At 41.4% G+C, this 13,319-nt stretch overlaps 2 protein-coding genes across 2 annotated transcripts in view; one reads left to right on the top strand and one right to left on the bottom strand.

Annotated features, from left to right (window-relative positions):
- Positions 1 to 1,274: 1,274 nt before the first annotated feature.
- On the bottom strand, positions 1,275 to 3,688 carry LOC136886126 (uncharacterized). Its single transcript, XM_067158874.2, has 2 exons — positions 3,583 to 3,688; positions 1,275 to 3,377 (listed from the first exon to the last, which is right to left on the bottom strand). The coding sequence occupies exon 2, from the start codon at positions 3,320 to 3,322 to the stop codon at positions 1,670 to 1,672; it is 1,653 nt and encodes a 550-aa protein (XP_067014975.2). The 5' UTR covers positions 3,323 to 3,377; positions 3,583 to 3,688; the 3' UTR covers positions 1,275 to 1,669.
- A 346-nt stretch (positions 3,689 to 4,034) lies between these two features.
- The window catches only part of LOC136885973 (uncharacterized), a 33,153-nt gene continuing 23,868 nt past the window's right edge, over positions 4,035 to 13,319 (top strand). The window contains exon 1 of the mRNA XM_067158680.2: positions 4,035 to 4,227. Within this exon, the coding sequence (XP_067014781.2) occupies positions 4,103 to 4,227 (125 nt within the window). The 5' untranslated portion in view covers positions 4,035 to 4,102. The remainder of the gene's footprint in view (positions 4,228 to 13,319) is intronic.

Raw genomic sequence — 13,319 nt, 5'->3', positions numbered from 1 at the left:
AGATAAATGAAATGTATATTAATGCTAAGGAGGGCAGTTCCAGGCATAGAGTATTTTGACAACAGTAGGTATTGTGACTGACAATCATGTTATGAAGAAAGGTAAGGCGCTAGCACCATGAGAACATTAACATGCGTGTCTTGAGTAAGGAGCTCTTGTTTACCAATACCCTAAAGGTTATCAACTTGCTTTTACAACCTCCTTTTACGTCAAACCAACACAGATAGGCCTTACGATGACAATGGGAAAGAAAAGGGCTACAAGTGGGAAGAAAGCGGCCGTGGCCTTACGGTACAGTTCCAGCATTTGCCTACTGTGAAAATGGGGAAACCACAGAAAACCATCTTCAGGGCTGCCGACAGTGGGGTTTGAACCCACTATCTCCCAAATGTAAGCTCACAGCTGCACAGCTAACTCGCTTGGTCTAAATGTTATCAACACCAACATTACATTAATAATAATTTTGTGTGGCTGTTTCTAGCCCTTGTAAGGCACAAATACTGCGTGTTATTGTAGTAGAGGATAGTGCTGTGTGTGGTGTGCGAGTTGCAGGGATGTTGGGGACAGTACAAACACTCAGTCCCCAAGCTAAGGGAATTAACCATTTAAGGTTAAAATCTCTGACCCGGCCAAGAATCAAACCCAGGTCTCTCTGAAACAAAGAGCACTATGCTGACCATTCCACCATGGAACCAGACTAACATGGACTATTATTAAGTCATGTGTTACTTTGAGTCTTCTGCTGTCACTCATCTCTGCTAGATAACATTACTGCCATAATCGTACAAAATCTTTTGTCAACCAGCTAGATCATTATAAATTAAACTTCCTGAAAGATCTCAAAAAAAAAAAAAAAATGTATATCTACTTATTGATGAGATATTGCAACAGTAGAGGTCAAAATCACAAGCCTCAGTTTATAACCATGAAACGACAAAAAATAATAAGAAAAAACTTTTTGAGTTGGTAACAATATTGCTGTCGGGAGAATAAGTATGTAACACCTTTACTAATCGCAGTTGTTAACTAGCAGCTAAAATCCATTAATGAGCAATATTGCAAACAGTTAGCTTATCAAGCTCAGACAGAGAGCAGAATACAAGCAATATTGCAAACAGTTAGCTTATCAAGCTCAGACAGAGAGCAGAATACAAGCAACATCATAAAATTGAGAAAGGAAAAAGAAATAGAGAAGAGCAAAGGGGCTCAATGTAAAGCGCATTCTGTACTTGATTCTTTCATTACTCGTGTCCAATATTTCTTTTAAACTTTGTATCGGGGCAGGGAGTGAGGGTGTATATATGTATGCAAGCATATTTCTTGCATCTTTGGCAAGAAAAGTATCTTTCTAATCTATTCATTTTCCCTTTCAAAGACTATCTTGCAGTTATAAACTCTGACTTCAATGTGTAAAGGTCATTACAAACACATATATGCACAACCTTCCAGTGATATAGCACTCTGTAGCAGAATTATTAAACTTTAACAAATATCTATACGGAGAATGTGCTGACTAGGAATTATCCACGAAATCTGAATTTCTTACTTGTAACATTTATATAAAACTTAAAGAATACCCAATTGTTTTGTGACAGGGTGGAGGTATATTTCTACAGATTAATCTGAACGACTGTTCAGAATGAAATGACGGGGAAAACTTTATGTTAATTCACGACAATGCATGGTGAATCTGTAAAGGATGCACCATGGTGTGATGAAGCGTAGGTGGTTGAGGTATAATACTGGGCTGAAGAATACCACTTGCAATGGTGCCATTTTCTTGACCTGCCTGACTCATCTCTGCTTTAACCCTCTTGGCTATGTGTGTTTGTGTGTGTTTGTGCAGGTGATCCTTACGTGAAAATTTTTTCCCACATTCAGAACATGCATGGCTTTTGCAACCTGAGTGGATGACATAGTGTCGTGTTAAATGTTCATTACGCTTGAAACCTTTCAAACACACAGTGCACACAAATGGACGTTCATCACTGTGACCTCGTTTATGTTGATCCAAATGTTCCTTACGCTTCAAACCCGCACCACATACATTACATACAAACCTTCTCTCCAATTTATGGCCTGCCAGATGTTGCTCCAACAAGTCTCGATCAGGGTAGGCCATGTGACATTCTGGACAGCAGAAAAGAGTCGAACCATCCAAAGCTGTAGATAAACGTATCTCACCAGGTCTAGGTCTTGGAGGTTTCTTGCTAATCTTCTTTTTTTTCTTCTTCTTTGGGCTATCCAGACCAGAATTCAAATTATTAATGGGAGTAATTGCAGCACCACCAAGCAGTACACCAGAAATATTATTATCATCTTCACGTTTTATAGCAATGTTCGTACCAACAACATTTTCTGCTTGATATTTTAGAAAGTGTTGAAGGCTTAATGGCAAGGTTGATGCTGGAAGTCGGGCAAGATAATCGGCCATTGCTGATCCTTGTTGCTGCAACTGGATCTGATGGCATTCTAAGTTTCCATTAGGGAGAGTCTTAACAGGGATCTGAATGGTAGTCCTTTGAGTTTCTGCTTCACTTGTAGACGAAGGCCCTTCCATGTCTGATTTACTACTATCATCACTTTCATCTTCACTTTCACCAGAATCTTTAACTTCACGTTTCAGATCACTTTCCTTTGATACATCATCTTTGGATTTATTAGCATCATTTTCTGGTTTACAAAGATCTTGTGGTTGCAATTCAGATTCATCAACAGTCATTGTAGATACACTCTGCATCAATCTCACTGGCCATACAGATGGAGTTGCTACAGTTTGAGTGGATTGCACAGCCAATATTGTAGCTGTGGAATTCATTGCTTGAGCGGGGTAAGGAACATTTATAGTAGCTATATTTTTATTAGCATCATTACTGAAATGATGCATGACAGGAACATCGGCCCAGCTTAGGATAGCTCCAGATGGATGATGATACTTTGCAGTTCCAGGATTCTGATTAACCACAGCAGCCAAAGCATGCTGATGGTGGTGATGTTGTTGCTGCTGCTGCTGTTGCTGTTGAGGTGATGGGGGAGGATTAGGTTGTTGATGTTGAGTTTGCATAGGATTCAAAGCTCGAGCAGCCGAAACGGGAATATTCAATGTTGTAGTAAGGGTAACAGGAATAGCTTGCACTGGGTTGTTATTACCGCTAGTAGCAATGAAATTTGCACCATTGTGCTCTGGTCTTATGTACTGAATTGTTCCATCTGAGGCACTGGTAACTAGCATAGTTCCAGGATGTATTTGTTCACTATTAAATTTCGCAGTTGCAAACTGATGCACAGTAGGAAAATGCCCACCAAAAGGAGAAAAATTCATGATGTATTTACACTTAGCAGAAATGTAATATAATAGAAGTCACTCCCTCGAAGATCTGGAAAGAAAGAAACACAAATTATTAGAGCCAATCTTGTTGAAGGACACGAACGAACTGAATGAAAAATTCTAGAGTTAGATTTACAAGATATGTTATTCAAATAATGTAATTATTATATAACATTTTAATTATGCCCCCATAAAATGGACAGTAACAACAGATATCATTCAGAGTAACGCACTCGAATATTCATGATCCTTACCTTCAAATAAATACTATACAAAATAAAATACTATACAAAAGTATTCATTACGCGTCGCATATTAAAGCATCGTATGTTATGTAGGCACTATATAGCTTAATTCCTTGATTTTACTTTACTAACAAACACAATCAACGGATGCCGATGCTTCGCTGTTCAAACGAAGCAACAAAATGTTCCACTACCACCAACTTTGCGGTCCAAACATCATATCCTCTTTGATCCAAACTGCATGATCGTAATTATTACGGTCCTTTCCTACAATTGAAATAATTGATCAGTTACACACATTTCACTTTTTTTAACAGTTCTTTGCATTAAGCATTCATTGATCTTTATAAGTGGACAGTATCAGTGGATATAGTTACGTCAGGTTCATGGTTAGTTAGTAGGGTGTTCGCTAAACAGTTGCAATCCTGGAAATACTCCATTTCTTCTCACTTCAGAAAATACAATCGGGAAATGGTTGTCGTTGGTACAAAAAGCGTTGGTATTTATAAATCCCTGTTGCTTTGCTAAAATGTACTGTCAGTTGGGCCAAGATATCTTACAATTACGACAACAAAATAGAGATCTGTTACGTGAGCTTGAAAGCAATTCGGTACTACTTGAGAATAGAATCATGAAGTTGCGGGACACTGTTAGGTAAGTAAACATTGACAATTTAACACCGCGCAGCCTTTTAATAATAATTTTTAAAAACTAATTGCTCTTTAACTACGAAATATAGTCAAAATATATGAAGATGTCACGGTTGATATGTAATAATAGTAATGTGAATATTATTATTGGCCTACATTCAGGGAATGGTTCGTACCCCACTGTCGGCAGACCTGAAGATGGTTTTCCGTGGTTTCCCATTTTCACACCAGGCAAATGCTGGGGCTGTACTTTAATTAAGGCCACGGCCGCTTCCTTCCCAGTCCTAGCCCTTTCCCGTCCCATCGTCGCCATAAGACATATCTGTGTCGGTGCGACGTAAAGCCAATAACAAAAAAAAAAAAAACATTCAGGGAATTGCAAGGATTTTACTTGTTAAAGAAGAATTCTATCATAAAATATAACTTCATAGCTGTTTAAATGAAGAAAATGTTTTGTTGTGTGTCTGTATGATACTGAGGCTTCATAGGCATAGAATGATATACCTCTTGGGTAATGAATATACATAAAATTATGAACTGTGTTCAAATGTAAATTAAATTAAATTGGCTGTTATGAATACATTTATTATTAATATACCTGCCCCAGGTATATGTCTCGATCACACCAGGCTAGTGCTTTATTAAGACTACGGCCCCTACCTTCCCAGTCCTAGCCCTTTCTCATCCTTGCATCGCCGAAAATCTTCGATGTGTTAGTGCGCGGTTGTAAACAACGAGATAAAAATAAAATATATTTCTCTTGATCAGAGCCCTTTTATTTTTTTGAGCAGTAGCCATTACAGCTCCACAAATATTATCTTGCCTGTATTAGCTGGAGCTATTACTATACTATTCACTGATTGAAGCTTAAACACCTCATTTTTTGATCCAGCTGAAGGAGGGGATCCTATTCCAATCTTTTGTACACTCAAGCTTGAGAGATTTAAAAGGAAAATGTGAAGCATATTTTATAATACCTTAAATCACCGAGCTCAATAGCTGCAGTCGCTTAAGTGCGGCCAGTATCCAGTATTTGAGAGATTGTGGGTTCGAATCCCACTGTCGGCAGCCCTGAAGATGGTTTTCCGTGGTTTTCCATTTTTACACCAGGCAAATGCTGGCCACGATCACTTCCATCCCACTCCTAGCCCTTTCCTGTTCCATCGTCACCATAAAACCTATCTGTGACGGTGCGACGTAAAGCACCTTGTAAAAATAAAACCTAAAATCGTATAACATTTTTCATACCTATTGCAGCCACTACCTCTGCCGTTGGCTGAAATTCATGGAACATAGTGTCGCTCCCAGAATTTAACATTGCTAGACTTCATTACCAACTACCACACAATTAAAAAACCTTTTAAACAGTGTCTTTGCTGGATTTTTTTTCTGCTACTTATTTAACGTCGCACCGACACAGGTAGGTCTTATGACAACGGGATAGGGAGGGGATGGTAGTGGCCATGGCCTCAGTTAAGGTACATCATTTGCTTGGTGTGAAAATGGGAAACCACGAAGAAACCATCTACAGGTCTGGGGATTCGAATCCACTATCTCCCGAATGCAAGCTAATCGCACGGCCAACTCGCTTGGTGTCTCTGCTTAACACTAGAACCGCCGGAACATATTATATACCTGGAACCGCCGATGCGGTCATTTTGACCGCTATTGAAATTATAGTCCCGACGCTCAAAGCATACCCACGCGGTATCCTCTGATCTCAAAACTTGGCCCACCCTGGTAATAATGAGGGTTGTCATTCTGCCCGCCCTTGTGATAATGAGGGTTGTCAGTCAGTTTCTTTCCTCTGGACACAAGAGGCGCGTGTCGTTTAAAAGGCAAGCAAGCTCTGTCAAAAGCAAGATTGTCATATTTTGCGTCGATTATTTAAACATGTTAACATTTAATTTATTCTAAAGTCAAAATATAAATATAAAAACTTGATCATGAACCACAGCACACACCGATATCGCAGAATAATTTGTTTTGTGGTTAACATGTGCGGTGGTCGCAGATGTTGAAAGAAAGAAAGAAAGAAAAAAAACAGGAAGAAGGAATTGGCAAATAAACTCGACAAAGACTAAACTTCAATTGATACCAAAGTAGGCCTATTAAAATATTATACGTAATTTCATGCGCTAATATCAGTGTCTCGCTTTCAGTAAAGAAAGGAAAAGTACAACAATTATTTACAATTTGTTATATGTCGCATCATCACAGATACGTGTTATGGCGACGATGGGCTAGGAAAGGCATAGGAGTGGGAAGGAAGTGCCCGTAGCCTTAATTAAGGTACTTCCCCAGCATTTTCCTGGTGTGAAAATGGGAAACCACGGAGAACCATCTTCAGAGCTGCCGACAGTGGGGCTTGAACCCATTATCTCCCCGATGCAAGCTCACAGCGGCGCACCCCTAACCACACGGCCAACTCGCCCAGCAAAGGAAAAGTAAAATCACGAACTAGGGACTGGGATAATAATAATAATATTAATTGGCCGCCTCTGTAGTGTAGTGGTTAGTGTGATTACCTGCCACCCCCGGAGGCCCGCATTCGATTCCCAGCTCTGCCACGAAATTTGAAAAGTGGTACGAGGGCTGGAACGGGTCCACTCAACCTTGGGAGGTCAACTGAGTACAACTGATTCCCACCTCAGCCATCCTGGAAGTGGTTTTCTGTGTTTTCCCCCTTCTCCTCCAGGCAAATGCCGGGATGGTACCTAACTTAGGGCCACGGCCGCTTCCTTCCCTCTTCCCTGCCTATCCCTTCCAATCTTCCAATCCCCCACCAAGGCCCCTGTTCAGCATAGCAGGTGAGGCCGCCTGGGCGAGGTACTGGTCATTCTCCCTGGTTGTATAATTTCCAGGTGTGATTCCCATGGTCTCCACATCACTGCATGAAGTGAAATGAAAAGTAACACACTTCACAAATATTAATTAACGAAGCAAAGAAATAATCCAAAACTTTCAAACAGCGAACAAAGCAAGTGTGAATTGTCTGAGCTAAAAAAAGAGACTGACGTCTGTTTAACAAGAGGTGCATTGGCAACAGAGTTGTGAGGATTTCTGAAGGGGAATGCGAACTTCCGTTTTAAAGCCCACTGCCGTCATAAATCACCCCCTGCTAGGCAAGTGAGTGGCCAGGGAAATCAAACGTTTGCCGAACTCTTTGAATGCCGCTGGGTACGCTTTGCCCGTCTCAGCTATATTATATCTTCGTTCTCGATACGCACGGTTACTCATTATTATCATTTTGCCTCTGTTTCTGTACATTGCTTTATGAGTTTCAATATGTATGTATCAACAAAAAGACGCCACGCACTGGTTACACTGTTGTCAGATACATACCGCTATGAATATGGACTAAGTCCTGGATTTTCTTTCAAGGGGTATGGCGAGCAATCCAACTAGGTGTCATCTTCCCAGTCTGCTACAGTTCGCTCCCTGATGCCATCAGTACCTAATGGTGCATTATCTGACCATGGGAGGCTTTTACCGTGGTTGTCGCATCCCCTATGATACCATACTTTGCGGGTTACTGTGTGTACGGCTGTAAGAGATTAAGTGTAACTCGTCAGTACTCAGCCTATGTGAGGCATCATTATAATTTGAATACGGTATAAATCAAGGAATTTCACCACACTTGTTACGCTGATAGTTATAATAATACTAATATCAACTTACTTTCAGCCTGAATAATCCGGTTTTGAGCGTGATCTGAATCACTGCTTTCCGAGTTATCACTTGACTGGTAGTAGTCTTTGTATGCATTTTATAGGTCCTTTATATGCCTTTGCTGGAGAAAGGTAGTGTTTACAGTGCACTGTGTCTTCTGGTATGGGCTAGAATGAATTTGTTACTTTCACTGACCCATCTCAATCTCATCCTTGGCCTTGACAATATGAAAATGACCGAGGTATGTGTGATTGCTAGTAATACCGTTCCTTATGCAGCCAGTCCCTGTTATGAATTGTGTGAAAATGTAACTCATAGGTTTGGTTGGTGCGTGCATTTTCAGTTGGCTTGGCAGACTGATATGTAATAGCAACTTCTGGCTCTGTGAGGAAAGCAACGGGGACTATCTCACTCCTCATTTCCCTAGTATGCCTCTTGAGTGACGCCAAGGTTATGACAGTTGTTGGCGGAACTGTGGAGGATCAAACCAGCCTTCGGGCTGAATACCCAACATACATACAATACAGGTCCTATATATCTGGACCACATTCTACATCAGACATATCTTCAGGAATGTCATTCAGTAGACTCAGGAACTGATGGTTTACAAGACATGTTTACTGTACTGTGACAAGCTGACGAGTGATTACACTACCGGAATCGCAGGGGAAATAATGCTCGTACAATTCGCAATATATCCGAGTTCCATTGTTGTGTTTTTGAACATTCCATTGTTGATAGGATCATTATTAGAAGATGATTATATCTCAACGAGAGATGTGTGTTATAATACATTTTATTATTATAATAAGGCCCCATGATAAATACGGTAGTGCCATTTTCACCAGACCAAACCTAAATATCACATCAACCTCACTAACTGAAAGGGATGATATTGAGATTCTTTCTGTATGTACGCCACACTTTAGCGTTACTTCTGTATACAAGCCTCCTAATGTTGACTTCACGTTTGAAGAACCTACTAACTTTAAGTACCAGGGCGTAAATTTCATCCTTGGTGATTACAACTGCCGAAGCACATCTTGGGGATACCCAGATTCAGATACCAATGGAGATAAACTGGAAACCTGGGCAGAGAATCATGATCTTCATCTAATTCATGATCCAAAACTACCAGCATCCTTCAATAGCGGTCGGTGGAAGAGAGGCTACAACCCTGACAATATTTTCGTGTCATCAAAAGTTGCTGGGAGTTGTGTGAAGATGATGGGTAAGCCTATCCCATCTACCCAACATAGACCTGTAATCTGCAAAGTGAATGCCATGGTAGTGCCAGAGGAGGTACCTTTCAGGCGAAGGTTTAATTTTCAGAAGGCCAATTGGGAAAGATTCACCAACGAGCTTGATATAGAAGTTGCCAAGATCCCACCGAAACCTGAGATGTACGAGGCATTTGTCAAATGCGTCCAGACAGCCTCTAGAAGGACCATTCCAAGAGGTTGTAGGACAAATTACATACCAGGAATGACTGATGACAGCAAACAGCTGATGAACTATTACAAAGATCTTTTTGAGGCTGACCCATTTGCTGATGAAACTATCGAGGTTGGTGAGGAATTGATGCAAACTATCTCAGCAAATCGCAAAGTTAAATGGACCTCACTGGTAGAGAATCTGGACATGAAGTTGAACAGTAGGCGAGCCTGGAATCTCCTGAAAAACCTCAGCGGTGACCCAACAAAACCTAGAAACTTCACCACAATTACTGCTGACCAGATTGCAACCCAATTACTCATGAACAGGAAGATTAAAGGTCGGAGTACACGGGAGCAACTGGAACGAACCCCAGGAAGTGAGAACCAAAATCTCCAAGAACCCTTCACCTTGAATGAACTAGAGTCTGTCATCTCCACCTTGAAATTAAATAAGGCTGCTGGCATCGATGATATCAGAGTAGAACAGATCAAGAAATTCGGCAGGACTACTCTGCAATGGCTGCTTACAATGATTAATGAGTGTGTATCTAAGCTTTATATTCCCAAGCTCTGGAGGAAAGCTCAAGTGGTTGCACTACTTAAGCCTGGTAAGGAGCCAAACGATCCTAAAAACTTTCGCCCAGTATCATTGTTATGCCATTGTTTCAAGATCTTCGAGCGCCTTATCCTTAACCGAATTAGTGGCATCCTCGAAGGAAAGTTCATTCCTCAACAAGCTGGTTTTCGACCTGGAAAGTCATGCTGCAGTCAAATCCTGAACCTTACTCAACACATCGAGGATGGTTTTGAACAGCGTAAGGTAACTGGAGTTGCCTTTGTTGACTTAACAGCTGCCTATGACACCATCAACCACAGGAAGTTACTGAGGAAAATTTACCAGCTCACTAATGATTATCAACTAACATCTCTTATTGGCATTCTCCTGCAGAATAGAAGATTCCAAGTCTCTCTCCATGGTAAGAAGAGCAGATGGCGCGTACAAAAGAACGGTTTACCTCAAGGCAGTGTGCTAGCCCCTGTGCTCTTTAACATTTATACTAATGATCAACCCATAATGGAACATACCAGGCTTTTCATCTATGCCGACGATACTGCAGTGGCTGCCCAAGGAAAGACATTTGAAGAGGTGGAGGAAAAGTTGACTTCTGCACTAGATACTCTTGGCTCTTACTATGAAGGCAATCATCTAAAGCCAAATCCCAACAAGACTCAGGTGTGCGCATTTCACTTAAGGAATAGAGAAGCTCGGCGGGAACTGGACATTATATGGCAAGGCAAACGACTAGAACATTGTCCAACACCTGTGTATCTAGGTGTTACTCTTGACCGAACACTGTCCTTCAAGAAACATTGCCACAACACCAGGCTGAAAGTTAGTTCACGGAACAGTATTTTGAGAAAGCTCACAGCCACCACCTGGGGAGCAAGCCCTCGCGTCCTGAGAACCTCTGCTCTTGCTTTGTGTGTGTCCGCTGCAGAGTACGCTTCACCTGTGTGGAGTGCATCCACTCACACCAAGGAGGTTGACATTGCAATCAACGAGACCGTACGTATCTTGTCGGGATGTCTGAAGCCAACCCCAGTTGACAAACTCTACCCGATTGTTGGAATAGCTCCCCCCGCTATCAGAAGGGCTGTTGCTGCTGATGCAGAGAGGACAAAGCAGACTAATGATTCTCGCCACCCACTGCATGATCACCAGGCTGTAGTCTGTCGACTGAAGTCGAGAAAGAGCTTCATCACCAGGACTCAACCACTGGTAGGAACACCTGAGTATAACCGCATCACCAGGTGGAAGAGCATGCTGCCGCCTGATACTCCTGCAGAGGAAGAGCTAGCTCCAGGAAATGACCTGCCCTACCCTATTTGGAGATCACTTAATCGTCTTAGGGTGGGCGTACCTCTTTGCAAGACCAACATGCAAAAATGGGCCATACTTCCAGCTGATGGAGACGCATCCTGCGAGTGTGGTGTAACACAAGATCCGAACCACCTGCTCATTTGTCCCCTACTAGAACATCCCTGCACTACACAGGACCTAATCGAGGCGAACAACAAGGCCATCGGAGTTGCTACATTTTGGAAATGCTGACCGGACACGGAATGATGATGATTATTATAATTAATACAGCGGTCAAAATGACCACTCCAGCGATAGTAGGTTTACTCGTTACTTATGCCCCATCCATTTTGCAAAATTAATTATATTTAATAGGCCTACTGATTTTCCTGACCACTAATCAGGAAAAGTCACCACAGCTCATTATCCTAAAATAAAAACTGTAGTCAAAATTGAGTTTGGAAAATGTGTAACGGTCATTTTGACCGCTCTGGCGGTTCTAGTGTTAAGACAGTGGTCTGACATGAAACTGTTCCCTTTGGGAGGCTTTTTGCTTTGCACCTCTGACATGTTAGACCAGTGGGATTTGTGGCTAGCCAGGACAGTGGTGGTGATTATTGTTTTAGGAGGAAGTACAACTAGGCAACCATCTATTTAGTTTATTTTCCGGGTTGAACCGTGTTGTACACATGTGATTGCTGCGTGGGAAACTGATTACCTCAGATCGAGTAGGGGTATTTCAGTCGCCATTACAAAGAATACTGCAGTGTATTCGAAACGTCGGCAAACTGTATGTAATGTACAGAAAACAACAACAGTGTTCATGGTATGATTGCTGCCTGGGAGACTGATTACCTCAGATCAAGTAGGGATATTTCAGTCGCCTTGACAAAGAATACTGCAGTGTATTTGAAACGTCGGCAAACTGAATGTATTGTACAGAAAACAACAACACGTTTCAACCCAGAAGATGAAACTAAATAATTCTACACACCGTGGAAGCTTCACCTCTAAGATAGGCAACCATCCTTTATATAACACTAATCAGAGAGATAAAATGGAAGGGATTCGACACTTCGAAAAATTAAGGTATCAGCCGAAGAAAGACGAGGGTCACGAAGGGTGTAATAATTAAAGACTCCCTAGGCCTCAGTACTTAATATCATCGGGATCTGAAAATAACAAGAGTTGACCAGGGGAGGTCTGATAGGATAGATGAAGGTGAGGAGCCTGGCACAAGTAAGTGGAAGCAATGCCAGGACTCAACTCAGGGCCCCGTGATCGCCAACTCAGCTCACAAGTTCAGAGCCCCCTGGGGGCCCCTTTTAGTTGCCTCTTACAACAGGCAGGGGATACCGTGGTGTTATTCTACTGCCCCCACTCACCAGGAGACTAGCCCGGACATCCACAGACCAATATCACTAACAACAAAAACATGGTTACATTTTTTAAATGCCCACCCCCATCTTTCTCCTCCATGTTTTCGAGGTTGCTGTAGGCAAAGATTTTTAGGAAGTATCTACACTGCTATACAAAAGATAATCATGCTGCATTAGGATACAGCACACTGTAGTGGATCGACTAGCAACTCCCCTGCTGGTCTTTAAGTGAACTTATGTACCATATGTTGTAGTAGTCCCAAAAATGTAGGAAGCTACTTGAGTAATTAGCAATGTTAACGTAAAGGCAAGCACTGTGCTATGTGCCTACTGTAAACAGTTTTTTTTTTTCTTATGGTAGAATAATTTTTAAAAGAAAATTTGATAGCGTTGGACCTAAGTTAGCGAGTTTTATTGCTCTCAAATTATTTAGAGTATCATTTTCTTTTTTACCTTCAATCCCCACCCTCGCCTTCAGCTGTTTGGCGAGGGTCCAAGATGGTACGTCTGATTCCAGCTCAGTCTTGTGTTGTGGCATTTAAAAGTGTTCATACTAGCCTCATGTTAGTAGATATACTGGCATGCAAAGAACTCCTGCAAGAGATAATTTCAGACAGGTTAATATCTTTAAAAATTGTAAAGGTAGTTAGTGGAATGTAAAATAAACTCAGTACTAGCTAATAATCTGCCCCCAGATGTCGAGTTAGAGGAAGTAAATATATTTGCAAATAAATAAATAAATAAATAA

This window comes from Anabrus simplex, chromosome X (genome assembly GCF_040414725.1).
Source record: "Anabrus simplex isolate iqAnaSimp1 chromosome X, ASM4041472v1, whole genome shotgun sequence".
Lineage (NCBI taxonomy): Eukaryota > Metazoa > Arthropoda > Insecta > Orthoptera > Tettigoniidae > Anabrus > Anabrus simplex.
Note: the sequence above shows the minus strand (reverse complement) of the source record. Positions and strands in the feature narration are given on the sequence as shown.

Coding starts and splice junctions, on each gene's coding strand:
- LOC136886126 (XM_067158874.2), bottom strand. CDS start 3,322: ATGAATTTTTCTCCTTTTGGTGGGCATTTTCCTACTGTGCATCAGTTT.